Genomic DNA, 20,242 nt, shown 5'->3' with positions numbered 1-20,242 from the left:
ATGGGGACCCTCGGCTTCCTGCCCAGGGTGAGGTGAGGCAGGTCACGGGGTGGGGGGGGGGGGTGACGCGGCCGCTTACCTCCGGGTAGGACCACTCTGGGGAGTAGTCGGTCACCATGAACACCCGTCCGCTCTGCTGCAGCAGCCCCAGCGCGCCGGGGGCCGAGGAGGCGGAGACCACCTCAGCGACGTGCATGTAGGCCATGGTGCCGGCGCCCCCCTCGGCGGCGCTGCTGAGCTGCAGGGCCCCCTGCTGGGGGCTGCAGCAGGGGATGCACATCTCCGCCTGCGCGAAGGGGGCGGCGCGGGCCCCGTCCTCCGACTGCGAGAGCGCCGTGCCGTCCCCCGACACCAGCTGGTGCCCGTAGATGGTGCCGCTGCCGCCCTCCACAGAGATGAAGTCGTTGATCAGGTCGGAGAACTGGTTGCTGAAGGAGAGGTCGAAGTGGTCCAGGCTGAGCTCCATGTTGGAGGGGTTGCCCAGGCCCGGCTGGGCCACGGGGTACAGTCCCTGCACCACGTTTCCGGGGAGGATGGGGACGCCGCCCGTGCTGCGGATCACCCCGGGGGTCTCGGGCTGCAGGTAGTGCTCGGAGCTGCAGGCCTGCAGCTCCCCGGACTTGATCAGGCCCTCGCCCCCCTCGGCCACCTGCGAGGTCTCCATGGTGACCTCCCCCTCCGCCGCCATGGCCTGGAAGTTGGCCTGGAACTGCATGAGGTGCAGGGAGGAGGTGGACTCTATCCGCGTCTCCACGTGGCCGCTGCAGGAGCTGGTCTGCGACGAGGCCTCCGTTTTCACCGTGGGCATCACGAAGCTGCCCGCGGAGTCGCTCAGGCCGCTGTGGGCATTCTGCTCGACGGGCAAGGGCTTGCCGGCGTCCTGCAGGAAGAAGCTCGGGGAGGGGGTCTGGTGCACGTGCGGGCTGTGGCCCGCCTGGCTGAAGCTGGACGCGTAGTCCTTGTTGGAGTCGATCGCGCTGAAGTCCATCTGCTCCAGGGTGGTGCTGGGGCTCAGGCCGCCGCCCGAGGGCAGCAGGCCGGAGCCCGCGCTCAGCGTGAGGGAGCTGGAGGCCGCGGCCGCCGCGGAGGAGGAGTACGCGTCTTTGGCCATCTGCTGCTCGAAGGAGGTGTCCTCGGTCTTGATCTCCTTGGCGAGGACGGCGCTGAAGCCGAAGCCCCTCTCCGCGGGCGGCGAGTGCCGGACGTTGGTGCCCACCATCTCGGCTTTCAGGCCTCCGCCCCCGTAGGTCTGGCCCTGCTTTGGGTTGTTGAGGAAACAGTCGGGGTCAAAGTTCATGGTGGTCTCTGGAATCTTCCGGCCACCGTCCAGGGTGGTGGAGAGGACCAGCTCTTCGGAGACGTTGCCGGGCAGCATGGACAGGCTGTCCGAGCTGCCCGAGGCGGGGAAGGCGAACTTGTGGCCGTCGGAGCTCATGGCCAGGACGAGGCCCTGAGAGGCGTCGGGCGAGAGGAGGTGGTGGTTGGGGCCAGCGGTGGGGGACATGGTGTACACGGACTCGCTGGTGACCTCGGACATGAACACCGTGGCGCTCTGGGACAGGCTCCCCATCACCGAGGCCACCGCCATGCCGGACACGCCGGTGACCACGGGGCTGTCCACCATGTCGGGGTCGCTGTTGAGCCCGCTGCTGATGGACACGGGGGAGCTCTGGGTGGTGTCGGGGACGTCCACCTGGTTGGTGGACGAGACCTCGGCGCTGCTCTGGTGCAGCAGCGCCGGCTTGGCCACCTTGCCGTTCCTCTTCTCGCGGCCGGCGCCCTTGCCGTGGCCGTGCTCGTGCTTGCCCTCCGACACGTCGTTGTGCTGCACCTCCGCGTGGCCGCCGCCGCCCCCGGCCCGCGGCTCCGCCTTCGGCGAGATGATGCGGTGCTTGGCGCTGTTGCACTTGTGGTGCGCGCTGCTGCCCGCTCCTGCGGAGACCGGAGGCACCACGCACGCATGCACACGCACACACACGCACACACACACGAGCAGAGAGTCAGAGCCGGGCCGTGGCGGGGCCCTGTCTCTGAGCAGCTGGGACCCGCGAAGCCGCACCCAGGGGACTGGGCCGGCCGCTGAGCCCCAGGGGGGACGGCGAGTGGCCGTCACTCGGGGTCTGGGGCCCGCTGACCCTGAGCCTTGGGGCCCTCATGCGCCCCCTGTCACCACCCTCCAGACCAGGCACCTTTGTCCTTGACTCGCTTTTCAAATAGTGACAGTAGTGTCCTAGTATGTGGCAAGCAGGGAAGGAGAGGCTGTGGAGAGTGTCACCCTCCAGAGAAACCCCTGGGCGGGCAGGCTCGTGTTGGCCGGGGGCCCCCTGGGGGCGGTGGCCTGGCCCCTCTCCGCCCCCTGAAAGCTTCCACCCCTGCTGGGGCCAAGAGAGCAGCCCTGCAGGGCGCCTCTCGCCTCTCGGTGGGACCCTCCCGGGACAGGGAGCCGGGGGTGGAGCAGGGCCTGGAGAGCCAGGCGCTCTCCCTGGATTAGCCCTCAGGCCCCAGGACCACAGGGCGGCCCAGACTTCGCTCGGGAGGCTGAGAGGTACTGGGGGCCACCGTCTCTGTTCAGCTACCCGGACCTGTCCTCAGCTCTCTGCGGGACAGAAATCGTTCTAAAACACAGCGAGGGCAGAACCTTAAGCCCCCAGTTCGGGGTCAGGGAAGGAAAAGCCTCCCCCATGCGGAGTGTTTCCGAGCTCCACAGGTGAGGGCGCCCCCGCCACGCTGCCCCGACGGCTTCTCTCTCCCCTTCCTCTCCCGCTCCATCCTGGCTTTCTTCCCATTTGGTGAGGGCCACTTGGCCTTTTTTTTTTTTTAATTTTTTAAGGTTTTATTTATTTACTTATTTTTAGAGAGGGAAGGGAGGGAGAAAAAGAGAGACAGAAAGAGAAACATCAATGTGGGGTTGCTGGGGGCCTTGGCCTGCAACCCAGGCATGTGCCCTGACTGGGAATCGAACCTGCGATGCTTTGGTTCGCAGCCTACGCTCAATCCACTGAGCTACGCCAGCCAGGGCTTAGAGCCACTTTGCTTTTTTGATCAAAGGGTGAATCCTCCCCTGATGCCACGACAGCCTCGCCACTGGGATTCCTCAGTGAGTGAAGGTGTCGCAGGGAAGCGAGGTGCCCCCTCTAATGGGAACCCTAATAAGGCAGCCCGGGGGGCAGGGAACGCCCATTTGAGAGAGCGAATGCCACTGTCAAAGAGAGGGGGATGCGGATGGAGAGGGTAGACGTTTCACGTCAAAGTACGGATGGGATTTAGCCCGAGTGGTCCCCAAGACTCAGGACCGAGCTTCCCCAAAAGCCTGGCCGGGCCAGTGTCCAGGGCCGTGGAGGCCCGGAGGGCACTGTGGTGGGTGGACAGGGGCCCGGAGCTCCACCCCCGGATGCACACCCCTCCCCCCGACTCTGCTGCCTCCGCTTCTAGGGAGCTGCTCTTTCCCGCCCAAAGCTGGGGCGGGACGAGGGTGAGGCTGTCCCGGGTGCCACGCCGTTGCCTGGCTCCTCGCCGACCCCTCCCCTCACTGGAGGTCGAGACGACCCCTGAGTGGGAGAGCCGTGCCCGCTGCCTGGCAGAGCGACCTCAGCCCCACCACGCCCCCGCCCGCAGGGGACCCTGCTCACCCAGGCTGCCGGTGCACAGGCAGTTGTGGGTCCGAGGCGGCGGCTTGGTCTGGTGGCTGTCGAGGATCTGCTGTACCAGCTGCTCCACCGAGAAGCCCGAGCTGCTGTTGCCATTGCTGCAGGTCCACTTGATGCCGTGGACTGGTGGGGACAGAGGCAGGGCGGTCAGAGGCCACGGGGGTGGGGAAGGGGGGTGGGGAGAGTGGGCCCCAGCACTCCCAGACCCCAGCAGCCTGTCTCTGCTGGGAGCCTGGCTCTAGGGACAGGGGAGGAGGGAGGAGGGAGCACCAGGCTGCCCCACTGGACCCCCTGGGGAGCTCCGTGCTCTTCCTCAGCGGACTCTGCCTCCTCCCCTCCTTCCCCCACCATGCAGCCCCGGGCAGGGGGCAGTAGGGGGACTGACTGGGGACTTGCTTTGGTTTCCCTAAGTCCCAGTGCACCGGGGTAGCTCTTGGAGGGGCTGGCATGGAAGAGAAAGGGACCTCCCAGAGCTGCGTGTCATGGAGACCTGGAGAGGAGATGGGGGCCCGGGCCCCCCAAGGGGGCGCGTCAGCTCCCTGCTCTCGCCGGGCCTCTCAGCCTCAGGGGGCTGCAGGGACGGGACAGAAGGGCCCACGTGGCCTGGGCAGTGGGGGCCCACTAGGGACTGGCCGCCTGGATGGCCGCCCTCGGGGTTTCGGCTCAACCCTCCGGACCCTGGACCTCTGCTGCCCCTGGCATTGCAGCGGGGTCCCCCGGTAGCTGACGGCCGTCTCCCCACCTGCCTGGGAGGGTGGGGCTGGAACCCTAAAATAAACCAACTCGCTCCTCGGAATGTGGGGACTGAGTTTCTTTCTTTTTTTTAATTATCTTTTTTTATTTTTTATTTTTTTTTATTTTAATCATTGTTCAAATACAGTTTTCTCCCTTTTACTCCCAGTCCAGCCCACCCACCCAACCCTCCCCACTTCCCTCCCATTACCACCCTCCCCCTAGTTTTGTCCATGTGTCCTTTAAGTTTGTTCCCGTGAACCCTTCCCACTGTCCCCTGAAATTCCCTCTTCTCTCCCGTCTGGTCACTGTCAGTCTGTCCCCTATTTCAGTGTCTTTGGTTACATTTTGCTTGTTTCTTTGTTTTGTTGTTTAGGTTCCTGTTAAAGGTGAGATCATATGGTATTTGTCTCTCACTGCCTGGCTTGTTTCACTTAGCATAATGCTCTCCAGCTCCATCCATGCTGTTGCAAAGGGTAGGAGCTCCTTCTTTCTTTCTGCTGCATAGAATTCCATTGCGTAAATGTACCACGGTTTTTTGATCCATTCATTTACTGATGGGCATCTAGGTTGTTTCCAGCACCTAGCTATTGTAAATTGTGCTGCTATGAACACTGGGGTGCATAGGTTCTTTTGAATTGGTGTTTCAGGGTTCTTAGGATAGAGTCCCAGTAGTGGAATTGCTGAGTCAAAAGGCAGATCCATCTTTAGTTCCCTGAGGAAGTTCCATGCTGCTTTCCATAGTGGTTGTACCAGTCTGCAGTCCCACCAGCAGTGCACTAGGGTCCCCTTTTCTCCACAACCTCTCCAGCACTTGTTGTTTGTTGCTTTGTTTATGATGGCCATTCTGACTGGTGTGAAGTGGTATCTCATTGTGGTTTTAATTTGCATCTCTCTGATAGCTAGCGATATTGAACATTGTTTCATGTGTCTTTGGATCTTCTGTATGTCCTCCTTGGAGAAGTGCCTGTTCAAGTCCTTTGCCCATTTTTTAATTGGGTTGCTTGTCTTCTTAGAGTGGAGTCATGTAAGTTCTTTGTATATTTTGGAGATTAAACCCTTGTCTGAGGTATCATTGGCAAATATGTTTTCCCATACAGTTGGTTCTCTTTTAATTTTGATACTGTTTTCTTTAGCTGTGCAGAAGCTTTTAATTTTGATGAGGTCCCATTTGTTTATTCTTTCCTTTATGTCCCTTGCTCTAGGGGACAAGTCAGTAAAAAAGACTGAGTTTCATGCGCATTCTCCCCACTCCTTCTCGGCCGGGGCAGACCTGGCCGAGCCCTGGGGGGTGTGTTGGGTGCGGCGCAGCCCGCAGGCTCCAGGAGGGACCCGGGCGGCCGGGAGGGAGGAGGGGCGGGCACAGCATCTCGCCAGGGAGGTCAGGGGCTCCACTGACGCGAAACCAATTCCCCTGTCCTTTGGCTGAGCTCCTCTCTCAGGGCCCCAGCGTAAGGAGCTGTCCTAAGTCACCCGCCCGTGTCTGGGAGGGACTCCGGCACACAGTGGCACAAGGAGACGGTCTCCACAGCAGGCAGAAGCTGGGTCACATTCGCACCTGCACTGAAGTCCAGATTTTGGCCTTCACTTGCTGTGTACATTTCAGCAAGTTGCTAAAGCCCCCTGAGCCACGGTTTCCTGGTCTCTGTAATGGGAAGACAATGGTGCCCGCCTGACATGGTGGCGGCTAAGAGGCAACCTGACCCATCTCCCTGGCACTCTGTACCCAGCAAAGAGGTGCCGGGGTCACAGCCGTTCACGTGATGGTGGCGACGACAGTGACACGACACGCGAGCTGCGGGCCTTGCCCTGCGGCAGCAGACGCCACGGGAAAGGGCGTCCTTGCTGGGACATCCACAGGCGGCTCGGCCTTGGAGCGCGGGGTGGGGGCGGAGCTCCGAGGTGCCCACCTCATGCCTCTGTTCCTCGTCAGCGCCTTCACGGGGAACTCTGGTGGTTGCACGGAGAAAACCCCACATGGGAGGGTTGCGAACTCTCGGGGGCCCCTCGTGGGCGCTGCTGCCCTCCTGTGCGCACCTGCCCTAGGTGTTTGCTCACGGTTCTCGCCCTCCGCTCTTGCCGCAGGCCCCTGGGCCGCTGCCGCCAGCGCTGTCGCCAGCTCCGGGGCCTGTGGTCCTGGTCCCCGTGGGTCTTGGATGCTGGCGTGGCGTCCAGGGAACCGGGGCAGTGCTGGTGGCTTCCGGTCCAAGCTGGCTCAGCTGTCCCGATGCATTCTGGGTCTGAAGTCTCGCGTGCCTGTTCGGGGCACCAGCGGTGGGCACACGCAGGGGTGGTGGTGGGTCTGCAGCCTACCTTTGCTCAGGGGTGCAGCCTCCGCTTTGGGGTCCCTCGGGGAAGTCACCGCCAGCCCCAGGGGGCCCGGGCTCCTGCTGGCCCAGGCCACCTTGTCCTTGGCACCCAGAGGTGAAGGCCCCGGCCAGGGGTTTGCAAATGTAACCATGGCTATGCAATCTGCATCTCAAGTGAGCCTGTACCCCGAAAGCTAGCATGGAAGACAGCTAACAGTAGAGGGGCCTGGCTGAGGCAGGAGTGAGGGCCAGGCCCCCCCCCCCGCCCCCGTCCCCATGTCCTGGACCCCTTGGTGGAGGACCTTTTCTAGGGTCCTCATTTTACGGAGGGAAAACAGCGCGGGGTGGGGGACAGAGCACAGGACTCAGGGAACCCCCTTCCTTACACTCCTGCCCAGGCGGATGGCCGGCCCCAGTGTCCGGCCCCAGCCCGGAGAGTCCGATGTCCTTGGTCTGGGGTGATGCCCGGGTTTTCACACAATCCCTGGGGTGACACTAGCTCACAGGGCCACATGGGTTTGGGGTGCCCGTGTCTGTGACACACGATCTGCGTGTTGCACGGTGTGCCCACCACCCAGAGTCAGGTCGCCTTCCGTCCCCACAGGTGAGGACCCTCTGTCTCCCACCTGCCTCCAAGCCCTTCCCTCCGGCAACCGCCAGGTTGCCGTCCGTGTCCACGGGTGTCAGCGTTACATCCCACACGTGAGTGAGGTCACACGGCTCTTCGCCGTTTCTGGCCGACTGATTTCACTCGGCACAATAGTGCCGAGTCCCCCAAGTCCCCCCACTCGTCGTGAATAGCAGCATGTCGTCACATCTGATGGCCGAGCAGCGCTCCGTAGTGCGCATGCACGGCGCCGTCCTTGTCCGGTCCTCTGCCGAAGGACACTGGGTGGGCCCACGTCACAGCCACCGTGAGCAGCGCCGCAGCGAACACAGGGGCGAGTACGTCATTGTGAATGCACATTTCCCAGCGTTTCGGGGGCTCGGGCTTTCCGGAAAGGCTCTCCGGGGGCTGCCCGCCGCAGTCAGGGCGGTGCACGGGCAGCGGGGCCCCGAGCCTGCACTCTTCGGGGCTGTGGGGCTGCGGGGCTGCGGGGCTGCGAGCGGAACCGCCTCCCGGCGGGGCCCATCACCAGGGTGTCTACCGGGGGCGACTTGGGCTCATGGCAGAACCAGGCCGCATGTTCTCAGGAAACCCCCCCCACCCCAAGTCTGACCTTGGCCATGGTCTGTCTGACCTTGGCTGCCTGGAGAGAGACGAGTCCAACCTCTGGTTTCGGCTGCATGGCCACACCTCACCCACAGGTCCTGGTGGCAGGGGGGCTTGCTGATCCCCAAGTGGGAGACACCTCTGTCACCCCTGCCCAGGGCCCCTGTCATCCCTGACACTAGGCTCACACCAGGCTTCCCCCCACCCCGGCCCCCCCCCCAGCCCCCGGGGGGTGCGGCGACCGAATTCTCTCCGCTCTTCCTCTCCGCCTTCTGTTGTGAAGGTGACGCGATGAAAGCCCGGTGAAGGGTGACGGATTGCCAGCAGAGGGTTTCTGGATGCTTCATGCAAATCGCCTCCTGTCCCGCAACACCCAGCGCGCGGCTCTGCCTCCCGCCCTCTCCGGTGGGAAGGGCCCCTCCTTGGAGGAGGCGAGTGGTTAGTGCTGAATATCAAGTACGATCAAGACGGCTTTTAAGATGTCATGCTCTGCTTCCTACCAAGTAATGAATCAGCGGGAAAGGAGATTTCCTCAGGGAAAAGAGCGCTTTGTGAAAGGAAGGTTAATACGTGCGCCCCGGCCGGCCCCTCCCTAGCCCTCCCCCCCTTCCTAAAGGCAGCAGGGGGGGCTCTGCATTAGAAGTACACCCGATTAGAGGCGAGGTCATGAGCTGGGGTTGGGGCTCAGAGGCAAGGGAGTGCCCAGGAAATAAGCTCCCGCTGGCTCCGGGTCACGTGGCTTCTCTGCTCAGTGGATCTCGGCGAAGGGCACCAGGGCCCTCGTCCCCAAGCCACGGCCAGCCACCACGCCCAGGGATGCCTGGCGTGTTCTGGCCCACCTGGCGGGGTGTCTGGGCTGCTCAGATGGGGGTGGGGACCCACCCGTGCGCCAGGGAGTGCGTGCGTGGGTCCGGCTGGCTCCTCCGTGGGCTTGCACAGGAGAGGGCTTGACCAGTGCTGGCCGCTGGAAGTGGGGTGCTGCGGGGTGCTCCTGAGGCTTCCCCCCCCGAGTCCCACTTCCGCTGCCCCAGGGCACCTGCGCCTGGGGTCCCGCCCGGGCTGCAGCCAGGCCTGCGGGTGCCCTGTGGGGGACTGGTGCTCGGAGGCGAGGCTGGATGGCTGTTGCAGGGACCCACCAGCCCACGCCAGCGCTGACCTGGCCCTACCCGACACTTACCCTAATTACCACCCACGGCTAGACGGCGCTGCCCCCACTAATACGAATAATCAAAGGGAAATCAACGGCGACAGCATGCGGCCCTGCTCAGGAGAGCATCTTCTGATGAACAATTTGCCCGAGAGGCGGCCGACTGCTGAGAGGGAGTGATTGAGATCTGGGGGAGGGGCGGGTGCATGCGTGTGTGTGCGTGTGTGTGCGTGTGTGTGTGTGTGTGGCATGACCCCACGTGGGGCTGGCGGCCGGCCAAGGGCCTCCTGGGCACGGCTGCTCGGCCGCTCCCCCCCCCCCCCCCCCCGGGGAGAGGCGGAAAGCCTCTGCTAGGCAGACGTGGCCTGAGCCCAGGTCCAGCTCCACGGTCGCCCCCGCGTGGACAGAACTGTGGCCCCCACAAAATCCTTAGGTGGAAGCCCCAGCCACAAGGTGGCTGTGTTTGGAAACAGGGCCTTTTGGGAGCTTCGTGAGGTTAAGTGAGGTCCCAAGGGTGGGTCCTCATCCAGCGGGACCCCTGCGTGCCCCTGTCAGGAGAGGAAGGGATGCTAGGAGTGTGCACGCACGGGGGGTGGCACGGGAAGTGGCAGGGAGAGGGCAGCTCTCTGGGAGCTCGGAAGAGAGGCCTTCCTGGGAACCAGGCATGCTGACACCTTGACCTCGGACTTCCAGCCTCCAGGCTGTGAGAAAATTAATTTCTGTAAGAGAATTAATTCATTTAAGCCGCCCAGTCTGTGTTATTCTGACCCCCGGGGACAGCGAGATTGCATCTCTCATCTCTCAACAATCCTTTGAAGAATTTTTGTCCCGGGTATTAATTTGAGAACCAAGACTCGGAAGTCGAGCAGCTTGCCCCCGGCGGAGGGATGGGGGTGGGGGCAGGGGGAGGCTGCAGAGCCAGGCTCCATGTGCCTCCCTGGGTCTCCTGTCCCGCACCCTCCGGGGGCCCAGGGACGCCTGGGTGGGTGAGGGGTGCCGCCCCACCGGGCCAAGATTGCTTCCGCTCACAGCCAGACTCACCTTGCTTCCTGGAGAGAGGGAGTCTGTTTTATGGGGCTGGGGGTGGGGGTGGGGGCTGTGTAGGAAACCCAGAAGTCTGAGGCTGGGCCAGGCACCCTTCCCCGAGCCCAGTACCCACCCTGCTGCCTCCTGCCCTCTCAGACTACGGAGGGTGCCCGTGTCTCAGAAGTAGGCAGGGGGCGGGCGGGGAGGGGCAACAGCCCTAATGCCCCTGGCTCCTCCCTTGTGACCTTCCCCCCCGGGGCCAGGACATAGGGCAGCTGTGCAGAGTTTGGCCACTGAGCCATGGTGGCCACGTGGCCCAGGGCAGAGGAAACCGGCCGGGCCCCCGGGGCCGGGCGGGAGGTGGGAGGGAGGCCTGAGCCGGGAGCCAGGCCGAGTGGCTGGACCTGGGCCGCTGGGGTCCTCGGAGGCCTGGCCACGCTCATCCCAGAGACGGGGGCATTTAGGGGGAACCCAAAGCAAGACTCCTCCCAGGGAAGGTGGGATTTGGGGGGCGGGCAGCCCTTGACTCTGAGATGGGGGCTCCTTGTCCGGATTTCCAGTCACTGGGGATGGGATGGGACCCAGTCAGAGACAGGGACCCAGGGGGACCCTAAGGGGACCCCAGGGGGAGCTTCCTCTTGGTTGCCAGTGGAAGCCACGGACGTTCATTCCCGGCGTGGCCGCCTCCAGCAGTGGTGGGACCCTACTGAGGAGCAGGGCGAACCCCCGGGCTCATGCCGGAGCTGGCTGCGTGGGGAGACGGGGCTGCCGGCCGGACCGTGGCGGCCTTACGTGAGTAAGATGTAAGGAACATCTTTGGCTCCTCCTGGCCTCAGTTTCCTCGCCTGCAAAATGGGTGCCTCTTCCTGGTTCACCTAACTACATGTCACAGTTCCCTAAGGGACTTTAATGACAGACAAGTGTGTCCAACACCCAGGATTCTTTCTCGGTGGCGTCCGTGGGGGACCTGAGGCAGGGCAGGGTGCGGGGCCCTGAGGAGAGACCCGTTCTGCTCTGAGACGCCGACCCTGCAGCGCTGGGGAGAGGAACTGGGCGAGGAGCCAGGAAGGAGAGCTCTGCAGGGCCCTCACCCCACGGGGGCCCAGGGCCCAGGGGGAGCCGGCTGCCTGTCCCCTTTGCTCCGTAGGGCAGTGACTCCTAGAAGGGTGACAGGGCATGTCAGCGGGAGCTTGGGTCGCTACGGTAACAGCACAGGTGGTGCCTGCTGGAATCGATATTTGTCCCCCCCCTCCACAGGGAGGGGTGTCTTGGTGCCGCGTGGGCAAGTGACACTAGCGTGCCGGTGGCAAAGATTAATCCCACCCAACAGGAGCCTGCGGGTGCCCCTCCCTCCTGCCCCATCAGCTTCCCTGCAATGTACTCAACACTCAGGGGAAACCCACAGAAAGGGTGGCCATTTAACTGGCTGCCCAGACAGGTCACCTTGGAGACAGACAGGGCCGCTGCGATCATGCGGCTGGACGAGGGTACAAACTGGGACACTCCCAGACAACCCCGGGCATGTGATCACCCTACTTCGGGACCACGTGACGGAGACGGGAGGGGGTGCCCCGTGCCTCTCAATGCATGAATGAACCCCATTGGATTCCTCCGCGTTGTTGACATTGGGAGGCTGTCTCCATAGCAACAAGGTCAGTGGGAAATGGCAGCGGTGTTGGTTTAATTTTCACTGTATTCTTGTTGACAGGAATAAAGGCCCTGCTTCCGATTTCTTGGTTCAACTGGATAACATTTTCATTAGATTTAACGTCTCATACCCAGACACCCACATGCTATTCAATTTCCCGTCTCGCCCTCCACACGGCTTCTCCCCCTAGCCCTGAGGACGTTTTCGGGAATCTCATTTCCAGCCCGGAGGCTGACCGGGGACATCCTGGCACGTGTGCCGGGGTGAACGAGCTTGCCGTTCCTGGGTCTGGGCGGCCGGGGACACGGGGCAGCAGGGCCCCCCTCTTCCTGTCTTCCGGTCCGGTGGGGGCACGGGCTCGCTCCAGGGGTCGCCGAGCCCCGGCGAGGGCGCGGGCTGGTGAAGCTTAACACAGCTACTGCCCTCCTGCGATGGGACAGGCCTCGGACCGTGGGGGGAGCGCAGGAGGAGGGGATCCCCGGTCAGGAGCCATCACTGCTCTGACGTCAGGGCACTCGGGCCCTGTGGGCACGGCGTTCCCCGCGCTTCCGCGCCCGGCTGCACAGACGGTCTCCTGGGGGCGCCGCGAGGCCACAAGGTGGCAAACCGTCTCGGTGCTGCGTGCCGGGCCCGCTGCCCGGGCGAGACGCGGTATGTGGCACGGGGGGGGGGGGGGGGCCCTTCCGAGGCTCTCAGACTCTCCCGATGTGCCAAGTGTCGTCGTGACTGAGGCCGGGAATTCTTCACGCCGTCGGAAGAGGGGGAACGTGCTTGAAGGTCTCTGATTGTCTAGTGATGTGGGGGGTGCAATTCCGCACCGAGAGGAGGAGCTTGGGCGGTTATGCCGCATCCAGGAGCCACGTGGGCCCCGGAACTCTCCTCTCGTTGGGACTAATGTGGCCCCCCCTCCCAGGCCCCGGCCAGGGCCGGAGACGGCGGGAGCAGCCCCTCCAGGCTCCTAGCAGTGGGGGATGGGGGACCGAGTGGGACTCAGATGGTGTCCATCCTGCTTCTTGTGAGACCTTGGACTCAGGTGCCTCCTCCGTGTGCCTGGAGGTGTCACCCCCTGGGAGGCAGGTGCCCCTGAACGACGTGGCCCAGGACATTCGATTTTCAAAGAGAAGCCGAGAATCTGGAAGTTTCAATGTTGGCAACGTGTTCTGAGTTTAACACAACCACCCCCAGGGTGAGCAGGGCTGTGTCGGCTCCGGGGACAGTCGGACATAGGACGTGGGGGGGGGGGGCCCTGCCGTGTCCCCAGCACCAGCGCAGAGGCCCCCACGCTGGGCATTCTTCAGCCGTAGGGCCTCGCGGGCCCCCAGGCTGCCCTGAGTGGCAGGTAGCCAGGGAGCGACAGGAAATCAAAGGAGCGTTTCTCTTCTGGTTCTCCTACTTGGGGGCCAATTCCACTAAACACGATTTAGCCAGAGGGAGAAAGGCTCATTTGCAAAACAAGCCTCGCAGCCCAGCAGGAAGCAGGAGCAAGCCCCAAACTGAGCCCAGCCTGCCTCTGCTGCCTGCTGCCTGCTCCCCTGCCCTCCCGGCCAGGCCGCGGGGAGGTGCCTGGGAGGCACTGTGGCTGGGGTGGGGGCTTAAGGGGCGCACCTGGCCTTCTCCCTGAGCCGGCAGCTCCTAGCCGAAGGGACATCCGACACGGGCTCCTAGGGGCCGGGCTGCCGTCCGGTGGCTGGGCCCACCATGGGGACACAAATGGGCTTCCCTTCACGGCATGCCAGGGTCTGCGTCTCATGATGTCAAGTCGGCGAGTGTCTGGCAGGACCCCAGGGGGTGTGCCCAGCCCTACCACCTGGCTTTCAACCTGAGGACACTTCAGGGTAGCGTGTCTTATCCCCAGGCCGACGGAAAGGCCCATGGCGCCCTGGAACACCCAGAGAGAAGCGCCCCGAGCTTTGCACGGGTTCGAGGCCAGCACTGCCCTGGTGTCTGCCTCCCTTTTCAGGCTCCGAGGGCCCATGGCGACCCCTGCAGTCAGAGTGTCTCGGGGGGCAGCAGCCCGTCTTTTCATCAGCCTGCCCGGGGGTTTGTGACATGGAACACCGCTCCCAGCCCTGAGCCACTGCCTCTGCCCAGGCTGGGGGGGCCTGGGGGAGGGGGGGCGGAGCTCAGCTGCTTCAGCTGCCCTGAGTCCCAGGGGTGGGCGGCCTGGGCCCGCCCCAGCTCATTCCTGTCCCCTGGCCCCTCACTCCTGACCCGAGTCTCACTCCAGAGGTGAGGACACTGGACAATGCGTCCAAGCGAACACATCGGGCCAGAGAGAAACCCTCCCACCATCTCTAACAGCTGTCTCCCCTTCCCCAGGCCGACCTCCTTCCCAGCGACCTTCACCTCCTAGCGCATGCGCCCCTGCCTGCAGCTCCGCGGGGGACGCACCTCTGGGACTCGCTTTGTTACCCGCCCCTCTGTTGCCCGCAGACTCTGGCCAGGCCTGGGGAGCAACCCTCCCTGTCCGGGGCAGATGCCGGCCCCCCACCTGGCACCAGCCAGGTGAAGTCTGAGGCAGAGAGGAGGGGTGTACGCGCCTCTCCCCAGGGCGCCCCTCTGCTCCTTCCAGCCCCGCCCCGAGCCCACTGCCTCAGAACCACAGGCATCAGGTCACCGGGCCGGGGCGGGGGAGGGCCCCATGTCTGCAGGCTCCGTAGCCAGGCTGGGGAGTCCCCCTCTCCCAGGGCCTTAGCATCTCCGGACCACTCGGCTGCCGCAGGCCACCAGGTGGCGCTGATCGACCAGGAACCGGGTTTGGTGCAGGGTCAGGAAAGGCAAGCCTTTGTTGATTTTACTTCTTGATATTTCTATAATCACCAGGATTACAATCTAAGCAAAAAAGCAAAACAAATAAACACTTCCCCTCTTACTGGATCTTTGGTCTTTGTCTGGAAAATTATGAGAAAACAACAGACGCACCAACTAGACAGCCCCGGGCACTGCAACAGTGAGGCCCCCGGGGCCAGCGGAGGAGGAGGAGGGGGGGTTGGGACCAGGACAGGGAGGCCCTGCTGGCCCCACGTGTGGGCGGGGAGCTGCTGGGAGAGGCGGGTGCCTGCTGCCCGGCCTGCCTCCTCCCACTTCTGCCACATCGGCCCCTTCTCCGCAACGTCCAGGTCTCTGTCTCCGGCCGCGGGCCCCTGGTGGCCTGTGGCCCAGAGGCCGGGATGTGCTCGTCCCGAGAGCCCACGGGGGGGGGGGGGCTGACACGGGCTCCTGGAAACCCCAGTGGGCCAGCGCCAGAGGGTGGAGGGCGACAGGGGAGCCGAGGGGGGCTGGGAGCCAGGAGGGCACACCCGAACTCACACTCAACATGGGCTCCACGTGCTTGCACGTGACCTCTGCCCACCCACACTCAGCAGGGCCTCCGTGCTCACACTCAGCAGGGCCTCCGTGCTCACACTCAGCAGGGCCTCCATCCTCACACTCAGTGCAGCCTCCATCCTCACACTCAGTGCGGCCTCCGTGCTCACACTCAGCAGGGCCTCCATGCTCACACTCAGTGCGGCCTCCGTGCTCACACTCAGCAGGGCCTCCATGCTCACACTCAGCAAGCCTCCGTCCTCACACTCAGTGCGGCTCCCAGCCGTGCCATCAACACGACCTTTATCAATTACACTTAACACAGCTCCCCCTCACACTCCGCATAGCCTTCACCGCCTCGCTCTCAAGCTGGCCTCCGACCCCTCCCGTTCAAGGTGCGCTCCACCCCCTCGCACTCAGCTGGGCGCCCTCAGCATGGCCTCTGCACCCTCACACTCGGCCTGACACCTGCCTCCTCGCCTTCGAGTGACCTTCACCTCTCACCCTCGACCTCCATCACTGCATGTCGCCTGCCCTTGAGGCCTCAGACGTGACACGCTCCGTCTCCTCGGTGCCCCGCCACATGCCTGCTTTTGCCTCTGTCCCCTCCCTCACGCTGTCGCACATGGGCTTGCCCGGGAGCACCCACCCCTCGGCCCCCAGCCCGTCCCTGAGTGCCGCGTGCACATGTGTCCGGGCCAGGGTGCAGCCTGCCTCCCAGGACGCCCGGCTGACTGTTCCCGCGCTCAGGTTCCCCGGTTTCTGGGTCCCTGAGGACGGAACTACCTACTTTGCCCTCCATGTCCTTCCCCCCAGAACCATCCACAGATGTGGCCTCTCCAGTTTGTCTCTCTGGGGGCGGGGCCTGGGCTTTCTCCCTGCTGGCACCATCTCCGGGGCCAACGCAAGGCTGAGCTCAGTGCCGCTGCTCTAGGACCTTGTTCGGGCCCAGTGTTGTGGGGGCAGGAGGCCCCCCAAGGACTGTCCAGGGGCTTTGGGGTGCCCATCCTCGGCCTGGAGCTCGGGATGGCTCAACCGCAAGAAAGAGGGCCGGCTTTCCGCCTCTGGAGGACTCCCTGACCCCTGACCACGTGCAGCTGGGCGGCTGCAGCCCCAACACCTGCGTGCTTTGTCATTTGACAGCCACTGGGCCACGGGGTCGGGCCACCTTCCCTGAAGGAGGACGACGAGGGTCAGGGTGGTCGGGTGGCTTGGGCAGGGCTGCCCCACGGCAGCCACACTCCAGCCCCGCAAGGCCTTCTGCACATCCTCCCCTGGTCCTCACCGCTGCTCCGTCCCATTCGCTCCCTCTCCGGGGGGCAGGCCGGGCACTCGCTCCAGGCCAGATGGCACCTGCCTCTCCACCCGAGCCCCCGGGCCTTTGCTCCCGGGCGCCGAGGTGAGGCGGCTGTGTGGGTGCGGGGGTGGGTGCCTGTATCAGCATGCAGCTGTGCACGTGCATACATGGGGAAACGTGTGTGGGTGCAGACCCTGGGGCTGCACAGGCTCCCCAGCCAGCCCTTCTGCTCGGCCCGTGCAGGGCTGCTGGGGACACCACCAAGGAGATCTGGGGACCTCGGGGAAAGGGCTGCAGGGCCCCCAGGGAGGCCACTGTAGTGGAGCCCAGCCCAGAGGAGACTGGGGGGGGGGCCGCCTGAGGATCTCTGGGGCCACGAAAGCTGCGGGAAGACCCAGGCTTTGCCCGGCAGTGCGGGGCCATCAGGCCAGCCAGGGTGGAGACAGTGGGGGCAAGACCACCCCTAGGGGCAGGGTTGTGCACACAGCCTAAACCTCAAGCCCCATCCCGTACTCTGGATGGCACCAGCTCACCGGCGGCTGGCCGGGAAGTGGCTGGCACGGCTGCGCCCTCCCGTGCTGCCGGGGGATGGGGCAGGGGGAAAGCCGTGGGCACCCAGAGGAGCGGGTCCACCCCGAGGGGAGGGGTCCCACCTGGCTGCCTGCTGGCTTAAACAGACCTGAGGGCGGCAGGTCCCGGCACAGCGGCCCAGAACCGCTGTGGTTCCGCGCAGCCAGAGGCCGACAAGCAAGTCCCCCGCAGGGCCGGCAGCACGCAGGCACGGAGACCGTCTCACACCTGGTCCCACTCCGAGTTCACCTGGGGGGGGGGGACCCCACCTGCCCAGCTCCTCTCCCCCGCCCTGGCAGTCTGCTGGGCCCAAAGCTGGTGCTTGCTCGGCGCAGCTGCGGTGGAACAGGCCCCAGAGCTTCCAGGATGAGACACGCGGAGCTTGGGATCACACTCACTGGAGTTCTGCAAACTCCGACCCTTGGACGGGAGCCGAGTCCGTCGTCCTCGGGCCTGGAGCTGAGATGAGCAGCTCTCAGCCGAGGTCCCACGGGGCACCCCGCTTGAGCTCGGCTCCCCTCAGCCCCGAATGGCTCACACACAGAACCCTGTTCCCCAGAGTATGTTAAGATGGTAGTGCTTAGCAAAGGCTACACTTCCCAGACTCCCTTGCAACCAGGGTGACTATATGATCAAATTCTGGCCAATGACATAGGAAGAGAAGTGTGTGCCCCATCGGGGCCCTGTCCTTAAAGGGAAAACAGTTGCCCTCCACTTTCTCTTCCCAGCTGCCACGGGCTGGAATGCAGTTGTGATGGCAGGCGCTGGAGTAGCCATCTTGGGCCATGTCCGAGAGGGCAACATCCTAGGAAAGTCCGAGCAACCAGCTAGAAGGAGCCCGGAGGGCTGGTCTCTGACACTACAGCTGCCGTGTCAACCCCGAACCGCTATGTGAAACAGACATAACCTTCTATTTTATGTAAGCCACCAGTCCTTTGGTCCTTGACACAGCAGCAGGACCCCTATTCTGACTACTACGGAAGGGGTTGCAAAAGACAGGAAGCCTGTTGGAAACACCTGGGGAATTCCTATCAGACACCACAGTTAAGAAACAAATCTGGTGGAAAGGCATCCCTCAGACTGCGGGTTGAAGGCAGGCCCCGCCGGGAGCAGAGGCCCCGGCTGCGAGAATCAAGGCGGGGTTCCCGGGCTCAGCCTGGCTGCCTCGGCAATGCCCGTGAGGCCCCCTCACCCCGCAGCAGGCGAGGCAGAGGCCGCAGACCGGAGCTTCCCTTCCGCGCCGAGGAGCGCGGCATTCTGATCAGACCACTGACAACGCTGCCGTGGGGCGGAGAAACCGGGAGACATCAGGAAATCAAACTGTGAAGTCTTTGAAGGAACGTGATTCCTGTGAAAACGTGAGGAAGCGGATGTGTTTGGCTCCAGCGCTGGGCGGCACGCCTGGTTCTGGGACCAAATCCGATGCCTTCTTGGCCCCCCCGCACCTCTGCTGTCCCCCGCACACCATCCGCTGTGCCCCGCTGGCATCCCAAGCCCGGCTGGCGGCACCGAACGCTATCATGGGGGCCGAGCTTCCCGGGCCGTTTCCAGGCGGCGCGTCTGTGACCAGAGGCACGCTCACGCAGCACCCCGTGTGCGGGCTCCGCTCCTGCCCCACAGCCCGGAGAGCGCAGGGTCACGAGGGTTACTTTGTTGCAGTTTTCTGGGTGCACTGCAGACTTGCGGGCAGGCCTCCGGGTCCCTCCGGGGAAGCACCTCCGGGGACCCAGTTTCCTTCCCCCGGAGTTCACGGAGCTCCATCCCCTTGCCCGCCGGGAGGTGACACAGCCTGAGCTCACAAGGCCCTGGGGCCGCCCGGTTCTAGGTTCCTGGTGGCGGCAGCTGTAGGCAGCAGCAGGAGCGAGCTGGCCGGAGCCTCTCGTGGTCGCTTGGCACAGGAGGGTGGCGGGAGAAGGAACTCCAGCTTGGGGCCCAGCCCCCAGGCCAGTCGGGCCATAGACCTCCCTCCCCTGCAGACTCCTCTGTCCCTGCTAATTCTCACCCCCAACCCTGGGACTAGGGGAGGGCCCCCCGGCCTGAGCACCAAGGGGCGGAGAGATCAGCTGGCTGCTGCAGCTGCTGCCCAGCCTCAGCGTGGACACGCAGGCCTTCCAGGGAGGGACGTCCCCTGCGGCTCCCTGTGTAGGACGTCCAGTGGCTTCTCCCCTGCAGCCCCCTTTCCGAGGGTGGGTGGGTTCTGAGGGTCTTCGTCCTGAGCCTGAGGTCGGTGTTCCAGGCCCCCCGGCCCTGTGTCCAGCACGGGACGGCCCCCGCACTCCTCTCGGACCTGGCAGATCCCTGCCTGTTCTTCCTGAGCACATGTGTCCCGGGGGCAGGCGAGGCCCCTGGAGACCCCCGAGTGGCCACGGGGAGCCCTGGCCCACGGAAACGGGGCACCGGCCGCTGAGGCCCAGCGTTCTGGGCTCACTCAGTGCTGCCTGCAGTGATCGGTCCCCGACAGACGCCGCGGGAAGCCTCGCTTTGCCGACCAGGTGAGGTCCAGCGCGAGGATCACCATCCACGTGCCACGCAGGCCGGGCGCCGGGGCCGCGTGTTCAGGCGCAGACGGGCCGAGTGCAGGGGACGGCCAGATCCGGCCAGCAGCCCCTCCCGCGTCCCCCAGGGGCCTTTCCCTCCCTGGACGGGCACTGTCCTCCTTCCCGTCTGCTACCCAGGAGACAGCAGCCCCCGCCCTCCTGGCTCTGCTCCTCCTCACGTTGCCGTGTGTCCCTGGACCTCGCTTCTCCACCGGGTGATGCGGCCTGCTGCCCTGTGCCCGCCCGTCATGCAGGGAGCTCGGGAGGATCAGGCGCAAGTGTGGGGGGGAGCGACCCCCCTCCAAGCTAGCTCCCCGTGTCACTGTCATCTGAGTGGAAGGGGGCTCTCCCGCACCGGGCCCCTCCCTCCCTGCCCCCCCCCGGCCCCCCGTGCCGGGCGCCGGGCCAGGCGGCCGTGCCTACTCACACATGGGCTTCAGCTGCCCCACGAGCTCCTCCTTCGTCCACTTGGCCCACTCCTTCTTGTCGGTGTTGATGGAGCAGAGGATGGGGCCGCAGGGCTTGCCGCAGTCCTCGATGGCCGGGACGTTGAGATAGTGCACCAGGACGATGTCGGGGTTCTGGGGGCGGAGCACAGAGACCGGCAGCGTGAGGTGGCGCGGAGGCCCACCAGGGTACCCCCCCCCCCCCCACCGCTCCGGCAGGCACAGGCAGGCTGGACGGCCCCTCCCCGGGTTCTCTTGGCCCCAGCGCCGCCGGCACGTGGAGCCAGCATGTGTTCCGTGGCGGGGCCGTCCTGCGCTCAGCGGCGTCCCTGGTGTCCCCCCGCGGAGGCCATTAACCCCAGTG

General features: G+C 64.5%; 1 protein-coding gene across 1 annotated transcript in view; it reads right to left on the bottom strand.

Annotated features, from left to right (window-relative positions):
* CAMTA1 (calmodulin binding transcription activator 1) overlaps positions 1-20,242 on the bottom strand; it is a 735,454-nt gene that overhangs the window by 84,716 nt on the left and 630,496 nt on the right. The window contains 3 exon segments of the mRNA XM_036025251.1: positions 80-1,932; positions 3,630-3,770; positions 19,860-20,013. Coding sequence (XP_035881144.1) covers positions 80-1,932; positions 3,630-3,770; positions 19,860-20,013 — 2,148 coding nt within the window.

This window comes from Phyllostomus discolor, chromosome 5 (assembly GCF_004126475.2).
Source record: "Phyllostomus discolor isolate MPI-MPIP mPhyDis1 chromosome 5, mPhyDis1.pri.v3, whole genome shotgun sequence".
Classification (NCBI taxonomy): domain Eukaryota; kingdom Metazoa; phylum Chordata; class Mammalia; order Chiroptera; family Phyllostomidae; genus Phyllostomus; species Phyllostomus discolor.
Note: the sequence above shows the minus strand (reverse complement) of the source record. Positions and strands in the feature narration are given on the sequence as shown.